Source organism: Mauremys mutica, chromosome 1, assembly GCF_020497125.1.
Source record: "Mauremys mutica isolate MM-2020 ecotype Southern chromosome 1, ASM2049712v1, whole genome shotgun sequence".
Lineage (NCBI taxonomy): Eukaryota > Metazoa > Chordata > Testudines > Geoemydidae > Mauremys > Mauremys mutica.
The window spans coordinates 187,246,473-187,261,393 of NC_059072.1; the positions used below are offsets into that span (position 1 = coordinate 187,246,473).

General features: G+C 39.8%; 1 protein-coding gene across 6 annotated transcripts in view; it reads right to left on the reverse strand.

The window, feature by feature from the left end:
* SAMSN1 (SAM domain, SH3 domain and nuclear localization signals 1) overlaps positions 1-14,921 on the reverse strand; it is a 119,743-nt gene that overhangs the window by 8,705 nt on the left and 96,117 nt on the right. For 5 of the 6 annotated variants that reach the window (XM_045010777.1, XM_045010784.1, XM_045010795.1 and 2 more), the window contains 6 exons: positions 9,539-9,610; positions 8,752-8,907; positions 6,326-6,458; positions 4,504-4,655; positions 2,453-2,659; positions 410-560 (listed from right to left, as the gene is read on the reverse strand). In XM_045010777.1, the coding sequence (XP_044866712.1) occupies positions 410-560; positions 2,453-2,659; positions 4,504-4,655; positions 6,326-6,458; positions 8,752-8,907; positions 9,539-9,610 (871 nt within the window). Of the gene's footprint in view, positions 1-409; positions 561-2,452; positions 2,660-4,503; positions 4,656-6,325; positions 6,459-8,751; positions 8,908-9,145; positions 9,290-9,538; positions 9,611-14,921 lie in introns of those variants that run through there. The other variant, XM_045010810.1, reaches the window with a different exon arrangement.

A 14,921-nucleotide genomic window follows, 5' to 3' on the forward strand; every position in this document is an offset into this window, starting at 1 on the left:
GGGAAGAGAGGATGTTGAAGATCTTCCTCTGCAGGAAATCACTTCCAAAGAAAAAAATGTTTTAATGTACTTCTAGGAAGTAAGCCTGGGATATGGGAGATCTAATTTCAATTTCCTGCTCTATCACAGGCATCACTTAGCCTCTCTGTGCCTCAGTTCCCATCTGTAAAACGGGGATGATAGCCATGCCCTACCTCACAAAGCTGTTGTGAGGATAAAGATTGCCAGGCATTCATATATTTCTGGGAGAGGGGCAATAATAGTACCTGAAATAATTTTTCAGGAATTTTTCCTATTTGAGGAAAAGGCCTAATCTGTCGACTTTGGCAGAAGTTACCATTATTTTAAATGTGTTTATGTCTCCAATTAAAATTAGAACATAACCTTGAATGTAAGTTTACACACTTACTTTCATAGTCCTGTAGATTCTCAACTGCAGAGAGTAACCTTGCCCTGTCTTCTGGGTTTGTAATATTTAGTTCAATCAAATGGCTCTCCTGTAGCTCCTTTAAATCCTCCAAAGTCTCATAGCCATTTAGCAAGAGGGTTGATGAGTATTCCTACAAAAGGAAAAGCAAACAATTCCTTTAGTAAGCAATCAGCAGGTTCAGTTAGAGACATAACCACAATTTCTCTCTTTCATTTTTTTGGTGGAATTGGGGAGAAAAGTCATCATGACTCCTGGAGCACCGAGTCCCCCAATCATCAACATTGCCTCTGGGCTAGTTTTAAAGAGAGCTGTCAAGTTACTGTTCCCTCCCTTGTCCTGCCCATAACATGAGACATCCTGCCATGTGTCTCAGGGTACCTCAGATACACTTTACATTCAGATTGGGTTTATTTAGCTGAACTGAAGCATTGTTTAATCTATTGCTATCCAGAGGGCCAGACCCTCAGCTGGTGTAAATCAGAGTATCTCCATTGAATCTGATTTATAGCACCTGAGGATCTGGCCCAGTGTCTGTAACACTCCCATATTAGTTTGAGGAACATGAGAATTGTTTCATAGAAAACTGTGTGTGGTGTTTCTGTTGAAAAGTCAGGTTTTCTATTTTCGTCAGTGGAGCGCTGGAAACTGCAGCACATACCCATAACAGGCATTGCTTAGTGTCTACTGCATAAGATAAGCCATTCCAAAGGTCACAGAATGAAATTAAGTGCATTATTGTCCCCCCCCGCAATTATTGTTAAATTAAAGTTGGATTGCCTGGAGGGATAACACTGACACAGAACCAAGAATATGATTCATTAACAGGTCAGGGGAAAAAATAACCTTTCAAGACACTAAGAGAGAGTTTCCATTTAGATGGACTTGAACCAAGCCCCTTCATCCCAATAACCCCCAAATTTCAGTGCCTGGCCCAGACAGGACAAACCAAAACAGGACAAACCAAAACTCCAGATTCATTCACCCCTAAACTTTGTAAATGTTTGGATCTGGGTCTGACCTTTGTAGCTTGGGTCCCCTTTCTAATTTTAACATAACAGACTTTCTGAACATATTTTTCCTCTCCTTTTAGAAGAGTAAACTAAGTCTAGAGCTGGAACCAAGAGCTTCTGTGTTCTAGTCTCGACTCACTGCTATCTCAGGCTGTGACATTGGGCCATTCACAACCTCTCTGCATCTCAAGTTCCTGATCTGTAAAATGAAGATCAGTGGCCAAATTCGAGTCACATGAAGGATACATTTGACCCAATAATATTTACAACACTAACATGCAGTAGGAAGTTTTGAGGATTAATTAGGATTTGCAAACTGCTTTGAAATTGCAGTGTCATATAATACTGTCATTATTATTATTTTATGTCTGTGTCACAATAATTATTCCATTGATAAAACAGCCTAAGAAGAAGCAGTCAAATCTTCTGTATCCAGAAAACAATTTGAGTCCAGCTCCATAAGCAGGCTGGGTATTTTCTTTACATTGGTGCCAGCCAGAGGGAGCATGCAGAGAACCATGTAGATGGCTGTAGGACACACATTGTGTGTGTGTTGTCCCAGTGTCTGAATGTGTGTGTGTGTGTATTCCTGTAGAGAGAAATGCTTCATTCCCACACAAATACCAGTGCCATAACATTGTTGTTATTATTCTTATCATTTGTATTGAAGTAATACCTAGAGACCTAATCAGAAATTGGGGCCCTTTGGGCTAGGCACACTACACACCTATACTAAAAAAAGACTACCTCTTTCCCAAGGACCTTACCAACTAAGAAAAAGGCATATTAAATGAAGGATTTATGCACTATCATGCCTCGTTTTGCCAACAACCACCCTCACATCCACATACCCACTGGTTAGGTAATGGAAGGAAGTAGCATCTTCTGGGCTACTGATAAGATATTTCCCGAGCTGCTGGAGCCTGCCATTTTGGCCCTGGCTTTGATGTAAAAATAAGAGCAAATGCACAGAAACAAAACAAAACACAAAACTGGAAATGTGTTTGCTGACCTGAAGATGGACCCGTTCCAAAAGTTCCTGCAGAGTTTTAGGTTTGGCCCTTTTGCTCCCTCTGTGCACCTTTATCTTCCTAGGTGTAGCTTCCGCTTCCAAAATAATATCGACGTAAATAAATTTGAAGTTCCCCACCTTGTTATTCAGCATGCCTGTCCACATACCCATGGGGGTTTTGCAGATGATGTCTATAATGTCTCCTTTCTAGAGAGAAAAAAAAGCACACCAAATCTGAGGCAGATGATTTGTGATATGTAACCTGTTATCTCAATGGAGCAAGAACAGATTCACTACACAGATGACATCGAGCAGAAGCAACGGTAGTGCTCAGCAATATTAACTAGAGTGAAGAAACTCTCCTTCCACAACTAGGGAATACTTCTTGATTTACAAAATTCCACAAAACAATTGCAGAGTAAGGTGTGGCAAGATTGACCCTGGCCCTACAAACCCCTGCAGAGGAGTAAGGGGCAGAAAGTGGACCCCTTTCTTGCTTGTGCAGGCAATACAATTTACATATGGGATGGGAAGTAGCCTCTGTGGAGCTACTATTTTCCTTCCCATGCAGATGGGCCAGCAGGAAGGGACAGGGAATGGGTGGAGTCTTGGCAAGGAGCAAGGGGGCATCCATAGGGTATATCTCCACAACACAGTTAACCTGGACTCTTACCCAGCGTTTAGCCCAGCTTCCTACCCTGCTCCCAAACCATCCACACAGAAAAACCTCTGACTTGATGTGGAGGTGCTTTAAACCAGACTAGCTTACATAGCTTGGTGTGGGGATTAGAACTCAGGCTCTGCTTTAACTTGAGCTGGAACCCACCCACTTTGCGGTGAGGATTCAGGCTAAATCACTCACGTGCTGATAGGCCTCCAATGCCTTTCCCACAGTTCCCCCCCCCCAAAGGGTAGACAAGTTCTCCCACAACTGATAAAAAAGAATCGTAGAACATCTTGGCACAAAAAATCCATGAGATATGCTCCAGATGACAACAAGCAAGTGAGAAACAGTGAGGGCACGGTAACAAAGATAGACCTTTGCAGTCAGGGCTCTCACACCTGGGCTAGGCTTACTCAGGTGCTGATCACCCAAGCTAACTCTTCAGTGAAGACAATTCCCTCCCCAGTTTGCTCCTGGGACAGCTCAACTATGCACTGTCCCAGCAGCAAACTCCTTTATTCTGGGCAGTTTGTAAATACACAATCTAGCCTTCTGCCTTAAAAGAAGAATTTACCACAGTATTTCAAATAGTGGTGTGCAAAGCATATGCAGCAAATCTTCAAACCCATCTTGGGTTTGGAGATTTTGTTCCAAACTTGAAATTGAGACCCAGTTTATTACAATGTGTGTTATAAATTCTGCAAACATTTTGAGTAAATTTCAGCCAAATTATAGTTTTGCTTTGCAATCATGCAAAGTTCTGGGTTTCACCAGGTTTCGAGTTTGTTTGACCACTAAACTCAGAGGTATGAAACTACATGAAATGAAAGCTAAGGAAATATTTGCCCCCAGCCCCATGAAGTGAAAACACTATGATTTGGAAAGGTTTAATTCCTACATATTGGGAGAGGGATTTGGAGCTGGATCCAGATTAGGTTCAGCCTGGGGTTCAAAGCCAACTCAGAGCTAAGGTTTGTTTTTTGATTGAATGGTGCTGAAATTTTATGGGCTGTACTCACAAGTTTTGAGCCCCAAGAAGCAGGCAGCTCACAACTTTAAAGCAAGCTGCCTTAATTGTGAAAAATGTACATAACCTCATCGTTATGCCATTTGATCACCAAATAGCTGATTTGAAAAAAAAAAACCTGGATGAGAGGGGAAACTCAAAAATACTGTGATAGGGTGGAGTCCCATGACTCAGAGTCCCTGCAATAGTAGGTCTGACAACTCTGTATGAACTAGCCCTATACAAAGGTATTGCTAAAATGACCGTGTCTGTTTTAAATGCCATATATCCTTAAAAGTCAGAAATGAATGAACAGACCCCTTACCAAACAAATGGCTCAGATATCTCTACTGCACACAGCAATTTTGATGATGGTCTCACCTTGATTTTGAGAGAGTCAGTATCATAAGGACTCGGTGTGAAGTCAGTGTGTACTTTGGCTCGTCCACAGAATGGTCCAGTGTAAGGGACTTCATCATCAAGTCTAAAGCTGTCCCTGTTGCTGGTTCCATCGGAACAGCTAGTCACTCCACCTAATGGAGATGAGAATGAAGATTTAAATCCCCTTCCTTGAACTACTAGATATTCAATTTTGTATAGAAATGGAGAGGCTAATATGCAAAGCAGAGAATTAAAAGACTGTACTCAGACAGTTTTCACACATTCCAAGAAAAATATATTCAATAATCAAACATACTATGAAAGGCTAAACAAAATGAGTTGGAGACCTTTAATTTATTCTGTGCAATAATCCTTTATGAGGCTGATGCTAATAGACTGCTCATTTTACTTATGAACTTGTTGGAATATTACCTCTGCAGATTAATAATGTGTATTTTAAAACTGCAGTGTAGGGAATTATAGCTGCTGAACTTGTCCTGCTTATTCAGAGAAACTGAAACAAATACTGCAGAAACTACTTTATTTCATTATATTATAAACTAGGACCTCAACGCACCTACATTACAGAGGGAAATGTTAATCTTATCTACATTTCTACCTGTCATTTTATCCAAGTTGGGTAATAAAACATCAGTAGCGTAAGTCAGGCAAATTGAAGCAAGCTCTGCAAAATCCCATCCAAGTATGTTTTTAGATAAGAGCAGCAGTGTGCTGGAAGTAAACTCTCATATAGTTTGTACAAATCACATCAGAGATAATGACCATAAAATAATTTGACTTGATGTGGTTGTTCAAGTGCACAGCTACAACTCAGGGCCAGACTAACCACTAAGTACAGAACCCATGCAGTACCTGTGCCTACAGAACCCATGCAGATCATATTATATATGCGGTGACACCAATGCAACATCATCATGTACAGTCCGGAGCTTTTGAGGAGCAGTTTGCCTGTAGCATGGCAGCAGACAGAAACCCCACTGCCCCTTGGAGAGTCACATGCCTCCCCAAACCTCCAGCTTATGCTATCTGGTGGGGGGAATAGCAGATTTTTGGTGGGTTGGGAAGGAGGCAGACCTTGGTCCTCTGCTGCTTTTGTGTTGGCTGGGTTCTCCCACCTCCTCCAGAGCAGCAGAGTCAGGCTGGCCCTTTTGGCCAACCCATCTGCAGACTAGAGGCAGTGGGTTCCCAGCCACCCTAAGAGAAGGCTTGTATGTGGGTGACCCTGCAATCACCACTCCACAGGTGATAGAGCCATGGCAGCGACAGGCTTAGGGCCAGTTCTGACATTTAAGGTTGTTGTATCAATAGGCAGGATGTCAGGCTTGTTGAAAAGCTCAAGTTTAATTATTGTGGGGTTAAATTTTGGTTCTTCTAATTACTAAAATGGGCAAAGTCTGATTCACAGATAGTAAAGCCAAAAGGAACTACTGTACTAACGTACCTCTGACCTCCTGTATAACACAGGCTGTATGACTTCCCTGAATTAACGCCTGTTTGAGCTAGAGCAGATCTTTTAGAAGAACATCCTGATTTAAAAATTGCCCGTGAAGAATCCAGAAAAAGCCTTGGCAAATTGTTCCAATGGCTAATTAACCTCAAGGTTAAAAAACTGCACATCACTTCCAATCTGAATTTCTTTAGCTTTAACATCCAGTTGTTGGATATTGTTATAGCTTTGTCTGCTAGAATAAAAATCCTTGTGTTATCAAATTTCTGTTCCCCAGTGCCAACAACTCAAGGCATATTCAATAATAAATAATAAAGAAAGAGACTGAACAGGACTATGATTTTTTGTACTTACTAGAAGAGCTCTGGCCACTATTCAAACTATAGAGACTGTCCATGGAGTCACTGGCTTTTAAGCAGACCTTCTCCGTGTGTGTTCCATCCCCAGGGTCACTATGCGAGTAGCAGACGTCTTTTCCTTCTTCATTCTTCAGCAATAAAGATCAGTGGTTAGATGCAGTGAAATAGATTTTATATGCACAGCTGACACACAATATCTTGTGCACATTTCCTTTGCCTGTCCACAATTATTCTAAAAAAATGATTACAATTTACTTGCAGTTTAAGAAAGCTTCTTTCTCCTACCAACCATTACAAGGGAGGAAGCACTTTTCATGGTTATACCATGGGGCTGGGAATCAGGAATTCAGGGTTCAATTCCCAGCTCCACAACTTACTCACCCTGTGTGCCTCAAATTCTGTGCCTCAATTTCCCCAGTGACGGCCTCCAGAAAAGGACACTGGCTAAATTCATCCCTGATCTCCGCGGAATTACAACAGTAGTGAATCTGGCACAACAACTGTTACATCCCTCTGAGGCTTATCAAGGGGAAATCCTAGATAGCCAGAGAAGAGACTTTTTGGCTGCTTTGCCTCACCAGAGCAGGGGCCAGAATCTATCCCAAATTTTTTCACCTTTCCTGTTTTTTAAGTTATCTTTGTTAATTTTAGAAGTTCAGGAGGAAAATACAAAATCATCTGAGGCCTAATTCAAAAAGGCTGCTGCTTCCACATACTCGGGAAGCTCATAGGAGCAGGAAGGGAACCATTAACTGCAACTGCTGTGTCTTGCAAAGAGCTTTCCCAGACCCTGGACTCTACTGGCCTTCTGCAGCTAGAACCAAGGTCAGGGCTTTCCAGAGCCAACCTTCCAGATGGGAGTGTGGATGATCAGCTATCACACTCCCTGAGTTGGCTGCTTAAGTCTCATTACGAAATTAACATAGGCCCATTTCCCTCACAAAAATCATCTAAGGCCTGGGTACTGGACCTTAGAGGTTATATTATTAAATGCTACCTCTCAAAGCATAGCTTATAAAGTTTGCAAAGATTAGAAAGTATGACCCATGCTTCAGTCACCACTTCATTTACAGCAGATGTAATAGCTAAATGGAACAACGATGATTTCCAAAGGAAGCTGGTTCTTTACAGCATTGCATTACAATGTCAACGTAGCGTGACATGCTGATGTAACCTGAATGTCATATGCCCTCTGGGATATTGCATCAAACTAAGGAAAATGTTAAACATCCGTTATTTGGCTCATAGAGTGGATCAAAGATTACAGTATATTTGTGGAGTGGGCCCAGGGCCCCTGATGTGGGACTAATCTCTAGAAACTCACTTCCTCTTCCCATGCAGATGCATGTAACGCAAATCACAGAAATCAAAGATGACTGGTTTCCAGCAGGAAGCATGCTAGTTATGCCATTCTATTGCACTCTGCACTAGTTAATCAGTGGAGAAGCACTGAATGTATTAGTTACAGGGGAAAATAAGATTGTATGCATCATCTGTTTCTTTTGTATGAAGAATTAATTTAACTACACAGAAATAAATGTGGCACTCCTGTTTATTCTGTCTCATAATACAAAAACAACTGAACAATGAAAATGAAACTCAAATATAAAACTAATAAAAGGAAATACATTTAATGCACAGTATGTGATTAAAGTGTGGAACTCGCTGCCAGAAGATATTGAGGAAAAAGGTTTAGTTAGATTCAAAAACGATTTTACATTTATTTTTATATATAATAAGAATATCTGCAGTTACATTAGATAAGATAAAAATGTATGAGGGATATAAACCCTCATGCTTCAGGACAAAAGCCTAACGGGTTAGAAAGAATTCCTGAATGCGGTGATTCCATAAATGTCCACCGTGAGAATTCTTCTGGAAGCATCTAGTACGGGCCTTGGTCAGAGACAGGATACAAGACTAAATGGACCACTGATCTGATTCAGTATGGTAATTCCAATGTATTTCATTTTGGATCAGATTTTTCCTGGTCCTTACACAGATGGACAGTTAGTGGGGAGTGTTTAAGGAGCTTTCCCCTCACTTGCATGGCTGTATTCATGGATGGATGCACACACAATCTTTTCACTGTTGGCAAAGCAAAATCTCCCCTTTCCCAATGGTATAAAACTCTCTTCTCTATCCTGGACCCCTGAAGGGTGAAATTGTGCGCGTGCGTGTGTGTGTGTGAGAGAGAATATGCCTACACAGGGGAGGAAAGGCGAGGAGGGAAAGAATTGATATATAATTGAGGTAACTACTGTTTTAATTCAATGTGTGTCACTAAGTTATATACACCTGAACTCTGGTACATCAATGCTAGTTTGTAACGTGCTACCAAAAAACAATGAAACAAACACATACAACATTTCTAATGTAATTGATCATACAAATCCAAAGATTTTTTTAAACCATATTTACCATGTCCTCAGAGAGTGCCTTGATGTACTTTTTACCCATCTTTTTCTTCATGGTTAGGGAAATGGCCCGCATCTTCTTTCCCAGGCTTCCTCCATTACCTGTCATTTTATTTTGTCCTGGATCTCCAATGTCACTTACAGTCTCCACTTCACATACCTAATTTGAAATTTAAAAAAACCCCAAACCATTATTACTCATGAAAATAAAATCAGATGTAATGGAATGAGAGACTGAAGAGAGAGATTTTGGATTCAGGTAAGGTGCATGCAAGTTATTATTAGCAGTTCTTCTAGCTTTAGAACTGTCTGGGGAATTATATGTACACAACAGGCTTGCACTTCGCTTAAGTACTCACAAATGGGATATAGAAAATGCTGTACAAATTGATGCTCACCTTATTTATGGTCCCTGATCCAAGTGAGAGTGGTGGGAATTTACTTAACACACTTGAAGACAGAAAGCTATATCTCCATGATGCTATCATCAGGCCACTATTGTGGAAGCAGCCCTCTGAAGCGTAGATTTTCCTGAGTTCTTGCTGCCCTTTCTTTTTTTAAAACAGAAATGACCCTGTCCTTTGCACTACGCCAATATTAAGGGCTTGATTGTGCAAACTTTATTCTGGTTGCTAAGCACTTGGTCACGCAAGGAGTTCCCATTGATTTCAACAGGAGCACGTACGTGAGCAAGTGCGCACCAATCCTGTTTTACACCACTGAACCCTACCGTTTCCCCAACAGTCACAGGGAGAGGGAGTAACAGAAGTAGATTATTGCAACATACAAACCTCAGCTGAATCATCTGGTTTTGATACTGAATGGTGTTTAAAACGGTCAAAGTTTCCAAAACTACTTGTGCGCTGTAAGACAAAATAAACAAACAAAATTGAGCTCATTGACAATATTCTTTTTCATTATTAAGACAAATACAAATTCTTTCTTATGTTAAAACTTCTTTGCCTATGAATGGAACATAACATGTTATTTTCAAGTAGAGACAGACACAGCCTTAGAGGTGCCTATAGGGACAAAGTATGAGTGTATATCTGGAGACAAAACAATCTGAATCAAAGACATTGTTAACAATGCATGGAATTAGATTATGCATATGATTATAGGAGCTCATGTACACCAGTTTCACATCCATACTTTACATTGACTTCAGTGAGTTATCGTCATTTACACTGGTAGTAAGGGAGATCACAATCAGGCCATTTACATTTAGTATTATACAATGTAGGTGCTTTGGAGGACGCCAGTTCTATTACTGTAGCTGTTCAATTAACTTTATACAGTTTATCCTTCCGACTGGGAACTGCAGCTGAAGACTGTTTAAGGCTCTTTAGTTTGGGCTAGATTCAGTTCCCACTGGAGGCGGTGGTAAACCTCTCACTGACTTCACTGGGAATTGAATTGGCCCTTAAGAGAAAGAGTTCTGAATAAAGAACTTTAAGCTTATTTCCGTGCAGGAACATTATGAAACAAAGTGAAACAAACAGAGTAATCAGTAAGCACCACATTTTTCAAAAATAGTCTCTAATTTAGGTGCCCAATTTTTAAACACACACAGATTCACTTCCCTTCTCTTCTTCCATCTGCCTCAGCTATTTAAAATGCCTGTCATACTTCCCTCCCATCAACCACAACAGGTCTCCCCAGCCCTCTCTCTAGCTTCTTTAACTTTAAGATAACTTTACAGGAGGCTTTATCAACTGTGATGTCTTAGGACTTGTCCGCCAGCCTACTGAAGTCTCATGAGCTTCCACGACTTTTCCATCAAATATCTCTCTGAATATATTGCAGTTTTCAGGAGGAAGCTTCAGAAGTAATTGAGGTTTCCCTTGAGTGACATGTAAGCAAAATGAAGGGTGATTAAGGCACTGGACTGGGATTCAGAAACCCAGTGTTCAATATTTAGGTCTGGCACAAACTCCCTTTGTCACCTTGGGTAAGGTCCTTCAGGTGGTTTTTCCAAAAATGTTCCACATTGGTATAACTCCGTTTACATGAAGTTAACGGGAAAACTCTCATTTACTTCAGTAGGAGAAGAATTTGAAAATACCATCCCTTTGAAAAGGGCTTTTGAAAATACCATCCTTATTCTTGTCATGCCGCAGAGCTTGATTTATAAAATGTGAATAATGCTACCATGAGGATAAATTCATGTGTTTGTGAGGTACTCATATTCTACAGTGGTGAGTGCCTTACAAGAACTAGACTTATGAACTAACCCTTGCTGCCTATGTTCTTACATCATCCCATTTATGTGTTATCTGAACACCACTCATGTCCTTTCATGAAGTGTTCTTAAAAGCAGGGGATCTGAAGCTCTTATGGCATTCAGTTCTGATGGAGTTGAGATCTGAGTAACAATTTAACCTTATGGTAATTTTCTGAGTGATGATACAGATCTGTACCTTTTTCTACCCATAATTAATAAGCTGCAGTTTACTTCTATGTATTTGTATATTGTCCTTTTCTGGATATAGTTAGCCCTCTAAGAGCCTCATCAGTAAAACTGTCATACTTCTGACTGTTGTACAGGGTGACAAGTTGACATTCAGCGTCAGCAACTGTGATCTTAAGAATGGCGCTCATCAAAAGGATACCAACTATCCTGTGTCCACGTATACCTCCCCTGGGTATTTCCATCTAGGAAAGACCCCCATCTTATTCCGTCCCTGCTCATAAATCACAGGGTCACTATCCATTTTAGCTCCCTTATCTCTCTCACACAGTCACTTTTAAACTAAAAATAGTTGACGAGGGGAGGGGAGAGAGGTGACAGTGGAAAACCACAGAAAAATAGTAGGTCTTAAAATCTCCATTTTCTTCTAAAGAAAAAAAAATTCAGGATCACCTTTTACACAATTCAGCTTAAAAATTCCGTGATAGCCCAATCCTCTCTTCCCCAAACACATACATACAAACTACTTCTTATTGGAGATGGTCAGAAAACAATCTATGTTTTGGGGGAAATTTTCAGAAAAGATTTTTTTTTACCAAAATATTGTTTCAGTGACAAGTTTACAGCCAGAGTGACCTCTCCCAGTAATGTGAGGTTGGTCTCTCACTGATCTTTGGTTTGTAATAGGGTTCTAGTCCCGAGAAGGCATTCTGTGGCATATATTTGTTGAGCTTTCTAGCCTGATATCTTGTTTATGTTATTTTTGTTTATTTCATTTTGATTGTTTTGGCATTAGCTTGGTTTACAAAATTATTACATGAAATATATTTGTATATATTCATTAACTCAAATGCTGACTTAGTCATTTTAAAAAGGTATTTATTTATGGTGTATCTTAATTGGTTGTAATCCATCAGAAAATTTGTTGGAGAAAACTACTAAGAATTGGTTAAAGGATAATTTAGTCTGTGCAGTTTAATTTTATTTAAAGCTCCAAGAAATAACTTCTATATTTACTAGATCAACAATATCCTGGCATATGACAAGGGGTTAGCTCAATAGTATGATATAAAACATAGCCCCAAGGATTATGGGTCTATTAGACAGGATTAACACCTTTCACTGACTTGTCAGCCTTGCCAAATATGCCCCTCAGCAGAGTGGGAGGGATGGAAAGAGGGAGGCTGGGAATCACAACAATATTGGGAAAATATAAAACATTCTCATGCAGTGATCTCTAAACATACAGTGACCTTTCTGTAGCATTCCATCATTTCAAGCTGCCTACTAGGAATAACTGTATATTAAAGTGTTGATGTGCTTCAGATAGTCTAAAAGAGAACAGAGGAAAAGAGTTTATTGTTGCTCTTACTCATAAACAACTTGAGCACAGGGAAATCAGTTATTCTTTTTAGAGCCTTGAAACAACCTTATATCCTATCTGGACAGACGCCTTGGGCTATTTTGTAGTATACTTCAGTGTTGCTTTGGAGCTATTAAATATTAAAAAGGGTTACAGGATGATTTCCACCATTCCAGATAATGGTCTTGTTGCACAGAAGAGCACTAAATAAGGCTGCTTCAGCAATTCTCCCATACTAACTTTTTCCATTAAGTAATCAATAGCTACCACCTTTTAAAATGTATTCAACCCCATTATACCGATAAAGAAAAGCAGATTTAGGAGCCCTGGGCTCGGAGGGGAACAAGGCTATTACTTTTGGTATTGTCAGTCACCGCATTAGTGTCAGGGAACACCCATTTTGTGAAGACAGAGTCATAATCTGTAGGCCTCATTTCCAGGTTAAGGGAAGATCTTAAAGCAAATGCAAATCTACTAGATGAAAATATGTCATTGATTTTTGATACCAGTATCTTATAAAACTAAGTGATTTTGCTGGCTGGATTCACACAAGAGTTACTGATGGGTTCATTAAGCAAATGTGAATTTGCACAATGAAATCTAATGCAGGCATGTGAAAAACAACACCCTTATTTTTCCACAGAAGGCCTGTATCAATTATTTAGATTCAGTAAAGGAACATTGCTGGCTTGCGTTCCATTTGTGCTCTAGTATCTAATAAATATAACGTGAAAAGGCAAACTTATCAAATTGTTTTTAATGACTCTTCTATATTCTGCTGCTTCTTTCATTCCCAGAAATTTGGGATTCTTTAAATAACCCTTTTAAAGCGGTGAAAAGACACATTTATTTTTATTTTGATCACATTTTTACTTGCCTGCAAGTTATTCTTAAAATCTTCAATGAAGTTTAAAAGAAGGGCAAAGAATAGAAAACAAACCAAAATGTTTGGTGCACAACTGGAAAACAACAGACACTAAAATCTATGGGATACTTTGTCTTCCTACTATAAACTATGTATTTCCTAATTAGAGTACAAGACAGGTACTTCTTATTGACAAATTAGTCAGAGGCTTCTGTATCTGAAAAGCTAGCCTATGTGCCACAAGTGACGGTGGTTGCCTTAGTAAATATTAATTATGGGTGAAATTCAGCCCGATCATATCTCCAACAGACATTCACAATTTCTACCTGCTGAGTAGTGGCCCCTAGTATAGAATGCCAGCACAATCTCTGTGCATCACCAAAGTCCCATTCAATATAGTGTTTAAGTGGGAGATAAGTGATGCAGAGGCTTCATGCTGGCTCTCTGCACAGGGGTAAATGTTGCCTTGTTTGAAATTCTTCCACTCATTTCAGCTCCAGTTTTCACTTGTCCCCTGTCTACAATTTGTACTGTACAGCTATAAATTGCTTAAGGTAACTGTTGCAGGTCTTTGACAGGCTGTTCATACTTCAGATAATGGGGCCAGATCCTCAGCTTGTAGAAATCAGCCTGATTTGTGATTTCAAGCAAACGACACTGATTTACATCAGTTGAGGATCTGGCCCAATATTTTCTTTGTTCTTTTTCTCTTCACCCCCCACTAAGGATTATTCCTTTGTAATGTGTTTCTAGACTGTCCATGCTCTTTCCTCACTGCAGGGAAAGAAGCCACAGGAACATCCAAGAGGACAGAATATGTCTGCTTGCTCAATGGAGATAAGTAGAGCTGGGCAAAGTTCACCTACATAGGGTGGGGCTGAATACATCCATTCCATGATACTTCTAGTCCCTCAGAACAAGGGATCCAATGTCAGTCACTATGGAGATGAAACAGAGCTAGAGATAAAGAATTAAGATGGGCTGGCTAATAGTTAATAGATCACAGGAAATGGTCTTTTAACTGGCCTGATAGCAAGCTATCATATTTTAAATTTAGGGCTGTTCTGTATGAAGGAGTTTCTCACTTCTGTATAAAGTATAAGAATTTGAACATCTGATTCAGAAACAATCAGAAGTATAACGAAGAGCCAAGAGAGGAGACGTGAGGTCCACCATACTTCACAGGATTTGTCCCATGTACATATTAGTTACATGTATAGAATATCTGACTATTAATATAACTTTCTAGTCCATTTGAAAAACAAAACATGGTTAAATCTTATACCTTACCAGGCAAAGCAACAAAAATGACACAGCTTGTTCTCGCTAACTCAGATGGAACAAGCTACTAAAATGGCATTTTAACTGGTTTAAAAATGACTCTATAAGACTCTGTCAGTATGCTCTGGTATTCAGTGATCGCATGGGGATGGCAGGCTGAGGGGAAGAAAGACAAAGAGGTTGTTCAACAGAGCTGTCACTGTGAAACATCAGGGCCAACAGTAACTTTAATGATGGAAAAATCACTAGAAAATA